The sequence below is a fragment of the Stylophora pistillata genome, chromosome 10 (assembly GCF_964205215.1).
Source record: "Stylophora pistillata chromosome 10, jaStyPist1.2, whole genome shotgun sequence".
NCBI classification, from domain to species: domain Eukaryota; kingdom Metazoa; phylum Cnidaria; class Anthozoa; order Scleractinia; family Pocilloporidae; genus Stylophora; species Stylophora pistillata.
In genome coordinates this window covers 28,878,481-28,893,326 of record NC_142528.1, presented here as the reverse complement: position 1 = coordinate 28,893,326, position 14,846 = coordinate 28,878,481, and the positions used below count along the sequence as shown (strand labels likewise).

Sequence of the window (14,846 nt, the reverse complement as noted above, 5' to 3'; positions counted from 1 at the left end):
GTAAAAAACAAATGGGAGACAAACCTATAAAACCATAAGCAAGGTTGAGTACGTTCATTTGAGCTTTCCGTTTGATCTGACTTGTAACCAGCAAAAAAAAACAGAAGAGTGAATTATCTAATTATTACATGTATTTTCACATGATCTTGCATTAGATTTTCTCATTTCCTCTTTATTCATTCTATTTCAAGTTGTCACCCATAACTTGAAAACCCAAAATAGGAATACTGAAAAGAACCAGTAATCCCCTATTTACAACTCTTAATTTTTTTCACGCTGTTATTCTTTTGAGCATGTTTGAATATGCAGTGAGACAACAATAAGATTTTAAAACTGAGGTGTTTTGTTTCCATAAAAAGAATTAAATACTTTGTCACAACAATTAGACTTTCAAATACTCTTTACTAACACTGAAACATAGTTACATTTCAAATGCTTACATTTCCTCCAACAACACAGATTGCATCACTATCTTAATCTCTTCAGGTAACTACTTGTATGTCATGTTCATGAACAAGTTTTGCACTTTCCTCTTGGAAATCTAGCACACATTACAAACATTGGCAGTAGACCCGCATAACAAGTAAATGCTTTTTTTCATGAAGTACCCTTCAACTACAAATATCTGACCATTAATTCTCCTTTCTACCCCCATCTATTTCCCTGTGAATTAGCAGAGAGAATTTGGTGTCAGAATAACATAACACCATCCAGCTGATTAATTTCACTATTTTCATGTTGCTGGATAAATTACTGATGCTGTAAGGATACCATAAAGACTAACCTCACATGGGAGTCAGAGGGATAAAAATGACCAAAGCTGGCCAAACATCAAGAATAAAAAAATATGGCAAACAATATTAAAAAATATTTAGATTAATAATATGAGGGAAAAATGGATGTTCAATTCTAGCTACCACCAGTAAATTACATCTCATATTCATTAACAAATTAATGAACTTATGGATTCAATATATACATGCGAGCTTCATCTTTCTTTCTCTTTGGTTTTGGTTCTCCAGTTGCCTCAACAAACTCAGGGATGTACTTTTTCAGTAAAGTATCAAAATACAATTCAAGGTTGTGACCCATTTGCTAGAAAACCAATTGTACCAATTGGTTTTCTAGCAACTCTTAAAGTTTGATATGGTATTCAAGAATTAATATTCAGAGTCACATCAAGGGAAACAATTGCAAATTAATTAGCCCTAAGGCTAATTTCTTTTAACATGTGGAGAACAAAATAATTCTGAAGGAGACCAAACCATCAAAGAATGCAAAGAGTGAAGTTTCAAAGAGCAACAGTTGTTAAGATGCTGTTTATTTTTAATTAGTTCATCTAGAAGAAACCCAGATGGATTTTAACTGCAATTTTGGCACAATCACTGGTTACTAAAAGAAAAAATTAATCATGAAAAAGTGTTCCTTTTTTCTAATGATAGTAATTGTGATTATTTTAAATTAATTTAAGATGATAATTTTTAGAAATAGAACAACAAACACACTATTTCAATATTCAGAGGTCTTTTGTGTTTGAAATGTATAGGGAACCAAAAGTCAAGAATTGGACAGAGAAACTGCTGGCAAAAGTGACAGCGGCTCAGAAACAGAGGATGACAGTAAGTTATCAAGTAGCCTTGAGTCACCAATGAGCGGAAGCATCAACTACTTTGTAGCATCTCTGGACAGCTCTGAGACTCAGGAAAAGATCATTGAAGAAATGAATCAGGTTAGATGAGACTATACCTTTAGGAAAGCATTAAACACCTATTGGTGAAAGTTTCCCATCCTTCATGATAGCAATAATTATAATACTTACTTTTGGTATGGACTTAAATAACTCTTGTTTTAACCACACATAATGTTATGTTAAATTTAATTAACATCTCCTCTGGGACTTTCAAAACCTTAATTATGATCTTATTTAAAACTCATCCACAAAAGTTCCCATTTATTCAATTTGACTATTCATTTAATTTAGGTATTCCACAAAGAAACTCCCTTTTCTGCTTGTTTTCAACTGTATAATTCGTGTTACTAAGAAATAAACCTATTGAATTCTGCCATTACTCTTAGGAGGCAGTAAACACTTTCAGAATACAACTGTTGATTTAAAATTTGCCATGTTATGTCACCAGTTGAAAGAGGAAAATGAAAAACTGAGAAGAGAGTTACAAGAATCCAACCAAGCTGTGGATAAAGAAAAAAGGAGGTGATATGAATCAGCTATGAAATATTTATATAAAGAGGCACTGTGATGGTAAAGTTTCTTGCCCAAAAAATAAATAACAATTTGTAATTAACACATTTGTATTGTTTCCTATCTCTACCAGAATCATAAGTTTGCAAAAGAAACTAGCAAAGATTGAGAAAAGAGAGGCAGATGAAACTGAGGCTTTAGAAAATATGGTGCAAATGGTGGAGAAAAATTTAGAATTGACTAGGGTGAGAAGAATGCATGACTGAGACTTATCAATAGAGGCATTTAAGCTTGTAGTTCAGACAATACATATATCTTATTAACCAAGCACGAGGGCCGTACTGGGAGAATATTGGCCCGAGGTCTTGACAGTACGGACCGGGCGCAGCGAGGTCTGTACAAAAAAGACTGAGGACCGATATTCTTCCAGTACGGTCTCGAGCAAGCTTGGTTTATAAGAGATTTAATTATTATATGACTGAAGTTCAAAGGGAAACAAGTGTGGTATCATTTGGGACCATTCGGGACAGTGCCCGGTCCAATACTGAGAGAATATTGGACCTGCAATAGAGCATTTTGATTGGTTGATTTTAGTTATTGGCCCTCTGACTGCCTGAGTCGTGTAATAATGTTGGTTATTAATATCTAGATTTGTTCCTTCACAAGTTCCTCAGCTGGTTTGCTATTACTTTGACATTCTTTTAGTGATTCAGATTGTGTGAGAATCAACAGTTTTTAGAAAGGAGTGTAGGCTATGAATATTTTAGTAAAGCAGTAACAGATTTGAAACAAGTCTTTTACAGCCTTTTATCAACTAGACTTCCAAGGCATTTGATGCAAATCTGTTAACTTTGTCACCTACTATTCTTAAGATAGCTAAAAGTTATATTGATAATTATATAATGTTTGATAAAGTCTTTATATCAACCCACAAGATGTAAAAAATACAATTGCCAATAGATATTAAAAAAGCACCATAAAAAAAGTTTCTATTAATTATTGACTCAGAATATCACATTTATCATTTAACAATATTAAACAAGGGAGTCCTAATGAACCTGTTTGAGTTCAAAACTCTCTTTATCTCAATATTTATTGTTATTATAGCAAAGAGCTCTCAGAGCTGAAGCTACAGTTGCAAAATTGAGAGAAGTGAATTTATTAAAGGTATGGTTAAAGATTCTTAACTTTGTTGCCATTTGCTAACTAGTGATATACCTGAAATGCAGCTATCAGATAACATTCTGGACAAAGGTAAATTTGTGCAAAAAAGATAACAAACTGTTTACAAGGTATTTGAAAAACTTGATTGTTATGTAAGTTGTCTTAAACAAAGACACAATGATATTTCCAAGGTTTTTAGTGAAGCATTTTTGCTGGTAATTCACACTGTTTACACATCTATCACATCTTTGCATGGTATTTTTTCATGGCATTTTTTTATTCGGCATTTCCTTGAATGAGTGCCCATGCACTAATAAGCTCCCTCCTCTGAATAAATACCCACCCCCTTACACCATAATTTCAATCAAGGACCCCTCCCCCCTAAAATAAGCCCCCTTCTCCTCTTTTCACTTTTTTAGGGATGCAAGGAAAAGCTGTTTCTATTGCCATTTATTTCTAGCTAATTTCAGCTTCAACTACCATACGAAATAATTCGTTTTCTAGACATCTCGAGGGTCAAAATCCCTTTTACGACGAAGATCGATTGAACACTCTTCATCAATTTCCCAAGAGCAATCGCGTGTTACCCGTGCGTCATAAGACTCACGCAATTCGATCACGCCATTCTGACGTGACCGTCCCAGATTAAGATCTCTCAACTCCGCTATTTCGCGACACGGAGCCAGTAGCGAAAATCTTTTTTTGTTATAAATATATTTTTTCCTTTGGATATTAAGGATAAGGCAGCTCCCTCTCATATTTCTCAAGGTATCTATCTTTATTTTCTTCATATAAATAATAATAACACACCTCCCCTCTTAATTCTAATTCCCGTTTCGTGACACTTCCGTTCAGTGTACACACACTTGAAATTATTATTTTTGTTTTTTGTTTTTATTCATTTAATTATTTTCCTTTTAATATACATTGGTATTCTCCTCTGTATTAGCACCGCATTCTGTTTCTCTACATGAGCATTGCATTCTCTTCCCTAATATCTCAAAAAATTTTTTTCTTTTAATTTGTTTACATAAGTTTTCTCTCCTATCATATCTGAAATTTTTCTTTATTTAGTATACATATTTACCTCCCTCTATATTATAAAAACTGTATTTATATATAAAATTTTTTTTTTTTTTTTTTCCTTTGGAATGGGTTCCAATCACTTTCTAATTTCTCACTATATTTGTGTAGTTTTTCTTGCTTTCTTCAACAAGGACTCGGCACGAGGATGTCGGGCATTGACCTGGTACCAGGTTAGAAACATCCTCGCTCCTTTGTGCTTTGCCCCTGACGACTCACAACCATAAGGAGCCTTGGTGCCGATGCATCCTTCTCTCCTCACCCGGCCGGTTTGATTTCCATTTCTCTCCATCTTTGGGCAGCTTTTGTAGACACTTCGCATATTCTTTCACCACTCCTCGATCAACACTGCTCCTCCTCTACCTATATCCTTCCAATTCCTACAGTCTCCTATCCATAAAAATAATTGTAAAAGGAGAATACTTTATTTCATCAATAATATAAATTTTTTTTTTCCTATTTTATAAACCCCCTTTCCCTTCCTACAGTCAAAAACAGACACCCCATTCCACAAACCCTTAGCAAACCCTTACCTATGACTAACCTTTCCCCACTACAACCCTAATCTAGCACTAACCCTAACCCTAAACCTAATCTAACACTAACCCTAACACTAACCCTAACCCTAATATAATTCTAATTCAACAAACCCTAAGCAAACCCTTGCCTATTACTAACCTTTACTCCACCCAAACCCTAACCCTAACCCAACCCTAATATAACCCTAACCCCAACCCTAACCCTTACTAACACTAACCCTAACCCTAATAAATCTCTAACCCTAACTATAATCAAAACTCTAATAAAAAATAAGCAATTTAACCCTAACCCTAAATACTTTGCCCCCTCTTTCTAATAGTTACTCTTAGATAATATCTTAACTTCATTTTATTTTATTTTGATTTTATTTATTTATTTATTTTTTATATTTTAATAATAATATATAACATATATTTTTTACAATTTTAAATTGAGTTTAGGAGCGTGCTGTTGTTACAGAAGTCGCTCCCTCAATTTTAACACCTAACTTTTATGTTCATTTTACACACTCATTCCCACCCTTACATACACTTTGTTCCTTTTTTACCCACTGATCACGAGTTTGCTCATCAGTGGAGTGGGAACCCATTTTCATGGGATCCCATACATCAACACCAAGGGAAGCCACAAAGGTTGCTAGTGAAACTACTGGTTAATATATTTAATACTATACAAACAATTCGGCATTTCCTTGAATGAGTGCCCATGCACTAATAAGCTCCCTCCTCTGAATAAATACCCACCCCCTTACACCATAATTTCAATCAAGGACCCCCCCCCCTAAAATAAGCCCCCTTCTCCTCTTTTCACTTTTTTAGGGATGCAAGGAAAAGCTGTTTCTATTGCCATTTATTTCTAGCTAATTTCAGCTTCAACTACAGCTGAATCAGTAAAAGAGAATAATAAGCTCCCCTTTCAATTAAGCACCTTCCTCTAATATGTGTATCACCTTCTTGCCAAAATTTTAAATAAATGCTGAGCACTTATTTGAGGAAATGCAGTTTAAAAGCTAAATTATCACACGGGAGCACTTATCTAGAATTTTTTTTCAAAGACTGCAGATTACACATGTCTTTCACATGGGCTCGTGAAATTTGTTTTGGTCATTGAAACACTTGTGCTTGGTTATTCCAAATTGTGCTTAAACTTAAGAAATAATTGTTCTCAATTATTGATTTGGAATCTTGAAAACTTTTCTTTGTCATTTCTAACATTTGCAATATTCTGTTAGCCAATATCCATGGTAATTACCCAAAACTGTATGTCACTTTGAAAATAAAATTATAATATGTAAGGATGCACTTAAAAAGAGCCAATGTCTGCATGGTTAACAGTCAGATATGAAGCAAAATCTGTATGGGTTAGACTATGTTTGATTTACCTTTACATATGGTTCACAATCATTTTTCTGCAATCCTTTGTCAGACAGAATCTGTTCCCATAGCAACATATAACCAGCTGTTAGATGCCAATCATTATACAATGACAGCTGTCAAAGATAAACCAAGAGCTGCTGCTGATCAAATGAACATAGCAGCAAAAAAATGCTGAGCAAGCAGTAAGGTGTGTGCTTATTTTTGTATAATCAAGCTTGTTTAATTGTGACAAAAATTAATATTACTTGTTTTCAATCTATATATCAGGGCCCTTTGTTTTTGAACAGGTCTTGGTAATGAATCCTATTGTCATCAATTTATTCCACTGCAACTTTATCAGTATCAATTAATTGTATTTGTGAGTCTTTGATCATCATTTTCTATATCAAATGATGTCTATTTTTATTCATCTACTTGTATTCAGCTTTTGTAATGTTGGTTGCAGGAGTAAAATACTTTGATTTAAACATTCTGTATTGATCAAGCAATACATTTTAAATAGTAAAGATGTCCCCATGTTTAAAGAGGGATTATTGTTGTTTAAAAACTCATACCGACATGGTATTTTACCAAATTGTTGCTTTACATGTATGGTCAAAACAACGGCAATATTGAACTCTGTTAGCTTATTTAAAACCATACATACAGTGCTAACATTTCTGTTCAGAGAAAGAACAGTCTATCTTTCCACACTTGTACTGCAGAGCAGTGTGTAATTTATATTTCAGTGAGTCATTTGTGACTGCTCATTTGTTTGCTTTTAGGCAACTGCTTACTGGAGTGGATACACTGAAGTTCATCTCACAACAGCTTGAGTCTATTGATAGAATAACAGATGTTCATGTACATTCAGAGAAGAGTTAACCCTTTGCAGCCTATCATTGATAGCCATATTTTCCATTCTCTTTTCTAATGCATTTCCTTGAGAATGACATTGAGAACTTGTTTTGAAATCAAAGTTTCCTAGGTTGGCAGTCATTTCCTCCATTCTGATGATTTTAATGAAAGATTCAGCGTGATCACTTTTAGGGTTTCAAGGTTAATACAGAGTGGTCTACACCAGATGGTGATGGCTGGATACCTTACTGTTGCCACCCAATGCGTGGTATTAGACCTACTCAGGAAAAAGGTTCCTCTTTTTATGAGTGGACTACTTTTGACAAATGATCAGTCTCAGTCAAAAAACAGATTTGATTCAAAATCCATGAGCTTGCAGCTAAGAAGAAAATTAACCAAGAAACTGCTCCTGTGTTAACATCCTGTGTTAACATCCTGCTTGTTTCCCCCCAAGAAAATTGTTTCTATTTGATTGAAAATATTTTGGATACTTACAACCATAGCATTTAATGGCAATCTTTATGAAAATAAAGAGTACTTATTTTTTCTTTGGATGATCCCACAGTATTGTTAAAAAAAAAAAAACTAGTTTGCAACACTCAGGGTTTTTTAGAAAATAACAGATTCAAGGAACAAAATATCTTTTTTAATGGTTGATAATGTAGATGATTAAGAAAATCAATATTCTGGTAAATGAAGTTTTAATGAGGTAAATAGAGAATTCTTGTCATATATGTAGTAATTAGAAGATGCAGGTATTCTTGTGAAAGAGTTTGGGAAAGAAATATCTTCATATATACCTCTTAACACAAATAAAAGTACGATGGCTTGTAACTTATTTATTTCATTTTTACACCTATGGATGCATTGATAGCCATTAAAATATAAGCAATGTGTTCTGAAGAAACATCTTATTGGTGCTAAAAAAACAAATTAAAAAAATCTCCATGCCTCTTCTCTTTGAAAATTCTGCCTTGAAGTATGTTGACTGTTTTGTAAAAAGATATCTACAGCTGTAAAGGGAGGAATAGAGTTTCTATTTTATCCTTTTTTGGCCAATAAACATATAAAGCAGTTCTAGAAGAGTGAAAACCATACAGGAAGGTATTATACTGAAATGAGGTCAAAATTTACTCATTAGTGAAATCCAGTATAGATTTAACCACTCTAACCTTACCACAGCTTTTAGGTTCATTTTGGCCTTTTTTTGTTAACAATGGATTTCAAGTGTTCCGCTTTTTGTATACTGACTTACACGATGATGCTCTTCTTGAACAGGAAGCCCCTAAAAATTAGTTGAAAACAAATGTACCACAGCTGATCTACTTCCTTCTTTTCACCTTTCTGATTTTCAGAATAATGTATAGCAAGGAGAAATTACTAATTGATCACTTGTTGGAGCAAAAGGAGAAAATCAATGTATGATATCCAGTTTCAAAGAACACACCTAGTTCTACCCTCTAAAATACCTTTGGATCAGATTGAAAGATTATTAGAATAAAGGTGTTTGAACACAGAAACTTTAATCACTTGCTTTTCCAGTCAAATTGTATAGAGTTTAGTATTCTTTTAAAAGTTTGGAAAGTTACATTTAAATTTCAAAGTCCTGCAAAAATTATGGAAATTGGCAATAGAGGTGTTGAAAAAACTGGAAAGAAGTCTCAAGGATTATGTTTTTCCAAAGCTGCAACAGGTGGAAATCTTTGTGAGGCCTCCCTGCCTCCACTTTTTTCTGTCAAGGTGACTCATCTCTTTTCTCTGATTTCCTTTCAGTTATTTAATCTATGTGCCAAGCTCCATTGGTCTCGTAAACCTTGCTTTAAAAAATAGATAAGTTTCCTTAACTGGCCAGGAACCTACTCCAGGGATTTCTGATTTAAGATAGAATAACGGTTTCTTGAGAGGGGCTTCATAGATTTTAACTGATTTTGAAAAGGCCATGCCCATCTCCCATAGCTTCCAGGTTGTCTAAACATTGGGGCTAAATATGTGACAACACAAAGTTTAAATCGGTTTACAATATTTATTCTACAATGGTCTGGTACTATTTACAAGTAGTGGTAGCTTAAAATTAAGCCCTAATGAAGTCTGACTCTTCATCTTCGGATTTTGCAGTAAAACTGATCGTCATTTCATTATATCAGACAAGTAACACGCCATAAATATGTACAAAAATGACATAAATATTTACAACAAAAGTAGAAACCTCTAAAAAATTGTTTCAATTAAAGTTATATCAATCTTACACCACTAACCTCCAAAAAAAGCCTGTTGTCTTTAAAGCTTAACGCAGGACACTTTGATTTACATTTTGTTTTGTTTTTTTGTTTTTTCTACTTTTGCTAAACGAGTGAAAGTACTTGAACCAGTTCGCTTCAATCAAAAAAAAAAAGCAATAGAAAGAAAATCTTGGTATGCTACCATGTAATCTGTACTGTTATTTACTCATCTGATCCCCTTAAAATCTCTAAAAGAACTGCAAAAGTTTAAACAGCAAAACTATTCCTTGTAACAAACACAGGCGATCAAAACATACACGAGCATGAAGTGGATTAGGATCGAAACTAACCAATCATCAAATAAGCAGGTTTCCTGAGAGGTTCGAGGTTTGTTTGTTCTCTCTGCAGTAAGCTTTGTGTTTTTACTTCAATGTTATTGGTTCATTTATAAAAGAAAAAAAGATTGACATCCTTTTCTTTCAAGGAACATGTTCATTGGTTCATTTTTCTTCATTTCGATCCGATTCAAATAATTCCGCTGCTGTCAGCACTTTACAATTTACACAGTTTGCTTTCACTTTTGATTTGAGTTGTTGAGCTGTAATTTGTCACTGAGCTGGTTACCTCACAGTTATTTGAATAGTAAGTGGCTGAGATACTTTTTTTACAGTTTACAATTGGAATTGCTGAAGATTAGAGTTGTAGCTTACATTTAGACTGACTATTGCTCACTAAATTTAATGCATGTTGTTTACCTGCTGCTGTGATGTTTGTATTGAGTGAGAGGTTTAACGTGCGTAGCTGACAGTTGCTGTTTGTAATGGCGTGAGCCAAGTGCTGTGCTCCTGTGTCTGTGATGTTATTGTCTGAGAGGTTTAACGTGCGTAGCTGACAGTTGTTGTTTGTAATGGCGTGAGCCAAGTGCTGTGCTCCTGTGTCTGTGATGTTATTGTGTCTGAGGTCTAACGTGTGTAGCTGACAGTTGTTGCTTGTAATGGCTTGAGCCAAGTGCTGTGCTCCTGTGTCTGTGATGTTATTGTTTGAGAGGTATAACGTGCGTAGCTGACAGTTGTTGTGTGTAATGGCGTCAGCCAAGTGCTGTGCTCCTGTGTCTGTGATGTTATTGTATGTGAGGTATAACGTGCGTAGCTGACAGTTGCTGTTTGTAATGGCGTCAGCCAAGTGCTGTGCTCCTGTGTCTGTGATGTTATTGTATGTGAGGTATAACGTGTGTAGCTGACAGTTGCTGTTTGTAATGGCGTCAGCCAAGTGCTGTGCTCCTGTGTCTGTGATGTTATTGTTGTAGAGGTATAACGTGCGTAGCTGACAGTTGCTGTTTGTAATGGCGTCAGCCAAGTGCTGTGCTCCTGTGTCTCTGATGTTATTGCTTGAGAGGTTTAACGTGTGTAGCTGACAGTTGTTGTTTGTAATGGCATTAGCCAAGTGCTGTGCTCCTGTGTCTCTGATGTTATTGCCTAAGAGGTTTAACGTGCGTAGCTGACAGTTGTTGCTTGTGATGGCGCCAGCTAAATACTTTGCTCCTTCATCTTCCAATTGATTTGCATTGAGGTTTAACCAGCTCAGTTGAGAATTACTCCATTTTAACAATTTACAAATCTCTAAACCTGCTAAAGGCCCCGTGTTGTTGCCACTCAATTCTAAATATGAAATTCCTCGCATATTCTCCATTACGTTTACTAAGGAAGAACAATCAACTGCTGTGAGGTGACAAGAAAAAAAATCTACACAATTAAAGTTACTTTGTTGTAGTTTCCTCTGCACTACTGTGGTCATTTTACTTGTTTCGTTTATACATTTAAACAGTGTCACTGCTAATTCTCGTTCGTCTCTAGTCGGCCAACAGGTCACTTTCGTTTTCTCTTCATTCTCTGCCCACCCTTCGTTGTAGCGTTCGCTTTCTCTCTCTTCAGTGTTCACGGGAAGAAGGTCAGTGAAAATCTCACTAGGTAGGTCTTCTTGATCGTTCATTAGTCCTGCTAGGAACTGCAACACCAATTGCCATTTCCCGTCCTTGATGTTTTCGGAAACAAAGTTCCTTAATTCTGTTTCATTCATCTTGTTTATTAAGTGCCACGCTGCGAAAAACTCTTGCATCGTCAGATGAATGAAACAGAATTGTTTTTCGTGTTTAAACTCGCGAGTTTGACGGTCGGGTAAGCGGTGGAATAAAGCACTGTCTTCAATTCCGCCTACTTCGTTTCCTTCAAGGATCAGCTTTCCTTCTTTAATTCCGTCAAACGCCACTTTTCCTAGTTTCTCGAATTTCTCCAGCACTTCATCGGGCAAATCATCTGATTCAAAGTCTTCGCGAGTCAAATGCTTATCGCGGAATTCGTTCGTGTGTTTATAGTAAAACACTTTCACTGCAATCTTGTAAATGCTTGTTAATTTGGAAGGGAGAGTAACAGCAGCGGAACTGTCGAATCGCAATATTTCTAACAGACTTGAACACATGATGAAGCTGTTTACCGGGACATAACAGAGTGAAAGCAAATTCATGTTGCTGCTGATGTGTCGCCATAGTGTTTCGGCTGTTTGTTTCTCATCTCCGGCAAATTTGTAGACATATTCTTCAATTTGTTTCGATGAGAACCCTACCACTTCGAATATTTTGTCAAATTTCCTTTGAAGGTGTTTGATGCTCGACAGAGCCGTAGGTCTCGTAGTGGTTAACACTGAAACATCTTTAAGAAGTTCTCCCTTCACAAGCCCCTCGTAAAGGATTTTAAGCGGCTTTTTCTCGTCAATGCCTCTGGGACAAGTGGACGCAGTGTTTTCGTCATGTTTGAATTCATCAAATCCGTCGAAAATTATGAGAACTCCTTTAGGGTTCTCTACTAGGTGATTACAGACCTCGTCATCCAGGTGACGCGTAGGAAAGTACTCGGACTCAACCAGAAGTTCCCTGAGGCTAAGGTCGCTGGCCGAATTGAATCGTCTGAATTTGACGAAGAAAGCAGCATCAAAATGGATTTTGGCACCAGATGCCCAGTCCCTGAGAAGTTTGGTACAATAGAATGTCTTACCGATTCCGGGTCGACCAACGATCAAAACTTTCTTACTTTCTTCATTTAGGAGGTCTTGCAGGCTTTTTGGGTGTGAAGTTTCCTTGCGCGACCTCGGATAAATTTTTAGTTGCTCCTCTCGGTTTACAGCAAAGTTATACTCATCTCTGTCCTCAATCAACACAAGGTTTGTGTAAATCTGATCCAGCGTTAAATGTTTAATTGCTGTTTTATCCCCTGGATCACCTAAAAAAGGTGACTGGAGCTCTAAAAGTTCTTGGGTCTCTTCAGAAATTGTTTCCTTCATGCGTTTGATGAATTTTTTTCGAGATTTTGTTTGGGAGGAATTTAGATAGGTTTTTAGAAACTTCGAGTCTTGCATGAAACTCCTATCTAGCCATACCCGTGACAAAATGTACACGGTTTCAATAAGAATACCAGCGACAAAAATTCCATTCACCGCAATGACAGCGTCCATCCAGAAGGTTTTCTTGGCCGCTCGTTGATTGTGACATTCGTGTAAAGTACAGTTTCGGGCGGTGTTAGATGAATTTCTCGGCTGGTTGGTTCCGTCGGTTAAATAACAGTTAAAATTGGAGGAAAATTTTAAAGGATAGAGTAACTGAGTTTGAAAAATGATAAAAAGAAGTCCTAACAAAAACCTTATGAATAGTTGACCGCAGTAAGCAGTCGATATCTTGTATCCAGTTGATGATGCGACTTCTTGGTTTAGCGGCTGTCTCTCAAGATCATCGTCAGGGATGCGTCGCCGAGACAGTTGATCGACTGTTTGTCTCACTATTTGGGAGTAACCAGCACAAACGAGTACAATAACGACGAAGTTAATCACAACAAACCAATAGATAGGAAAACTAAATTTGTTGTGTTCCTTCTCGTATTTGTCGAAACATCTTTTCTGCACGAGTTCGATGTTTTCACTCTTGCCACAGTAGATATCTAACTTGGACTCTTTGTTTTCCATGTCGCGGAAGACACCGAGGAAGATTCCACCGATAATTATCCAAAAATATACAGCCACATATTGGAGTTTTCCGAAAGTCTTTGGCGCTAACAATTCCCGGACCGTTTCCATTGAAAGTGTTGGTATTCTCGTTCTCTTCAATGTCGTTGTAGAGCTGAATAGCTTACATAAACAGGTATTACGACCTTGGTATATTTATCACAGAATACTCGAACTTTCATTTGATTGGCTTTTCGAAAACTTTTAACTGTCAAAAAGACAATGGACTCTCTTGCTGATTTGTGAGCTACTAAGGTGAAGACATTTATCTGGGCGGCTAATTCAAGTAACGATTGGTTAAAATTTCGTATCTGATTAGTTTCCAGGGTGACGTGAGTTTTTTTAGCTAATCTAAAGGGAATTTGTGAAGCAAAACTCATGCCAATCAAACCACTTGACTCCGTCGTGAAAACGATTCCCTGTTTTGATCAATGTCCTCATCTTACCATGGTAGGTATCAGTGACTGAATAGAACTACTCCAGCGTGTCCTTTGTCGGCTCAGGATTTGTGATTATCATAATTCTCGTTGTTTTTACGCCTATGAATTTGAACTACGTGCAGTCTCTCCCATATTTTATCGGCGAAGTCCGTGGCGCGAGTGAAAAATAAAGTAATTGAAAACAAAAAATTATGTTGGCACGCCGCGAGGAGATTTTGGAGTGATGTGCTCGAAATGTAGGGACTATGGACTGAGCCTAAGAGCTTGACTTCTTTGTTGGAGTCACATTGCAAAAATACATCTACGTCAACGGCCAAGCGTGAGGTCAAGATGGCAGGATATTGGCCGAGTTATTATTTTTTTTTTGCGTTTTACTGAACCGAGAAGAATGGTGAATGCTTTATTCGATTCAGCCCATTTCAATCTCACCTTCCCACCCATCCCACCTCAGGGGAAGACATCCATCACACAGTAATCTCGTCCGTGGGAAATTAAGGTCTCTTACCCCAACCCTGCAGGAGACGGGACCTCTATTTATTCGTCTCTATCCGAGAAGACTAGAATATCTAACCATTTCTTGATGTAAAAGAAAGGTAGCAAATTATTTTCAAATATTTTAACTGCGGACCTTGAGTGTTGAGACGAGTCACCGTCGAGGCCCATAAAAACGCAAAAAAGATAGAGACTAATATCCAGCAATTGAACCAAACAGGCCTCGTCAAAAACAGATTTATTATATGGCAAAATAAGAATCAAGAATGATTCGTTTATTTCGAGAGCTGGAAGATTGTAGTGCACTAAACCAATGAGAAACTTCCATTTGATTGGCTTTTCGAAACTGTTAACTGTCAAAAAGACAATGGATTCTTCATGCATGCTATCGCTGATTTGTGAGCTACTTAGGGGTGGACATTTTATCTGGGTGTTAAATTGTTTAGAA

The 14,846-nt window shown here is 36.2% G+C and overlaps 1 protein-coding gene and 1 pseudogene across 2 annotated transcripts; one reads left to right on the top strand and one right to left on the bottom strand.

The window, feature by feature from the left end:
• Positions 1 to 979: 979 nt before the first annotated feature.
• On the top strand, positions 980 to 8,167 carry LOC148722585 (endosome-associated-trafficking regulator 1-like; annotated as a pseudogene). The gene is made up of 7 exons (XR_015992813.1): positions 980 to 1,060; positions 1,547 to 1,729; positions 2,139 to 2,212; positions 2,334 to 2,445; positions 3,308 to 3,367; positions 6,413 to 6,550; positions 7,128 to 8,167. The product of XR_015992813.1 is annotated as an endosome-associated-trafficking regulator 1-like (transcript).
• Positions 8,168 to 9,209: 1,042 nt separating this feature from the next.
• On the bottom strand, positions 9,210 to 13,805 carry LOC148722584 (uncharacterized). The gene has a single exon (XM_088734939.1). The coding sequence runs from the start codon at positions 13,536 to 13,538 to the stop codon at positions 10,113 to 10,115; it is 3,426 nt and encodes a 1,141-aa protein (XP_088591065.1). The 5' UTR covers positions 13,539 to 13,805; the 3' UTR covers positions 9,210 to 10,112.
• Between the last annotated feature and the right edge of the window lie 1,041 nt (positions 13,806 to 14,846).

Coding starts and splice junctions, on each gene's coding strand:
- LOC148722584 (XM_088734939.1), bottom strand. CDS start 13,538: ATGGAAACGGTCCGGGAATTGTTAGCGCCAAAGACTTTCGGAAAACTC.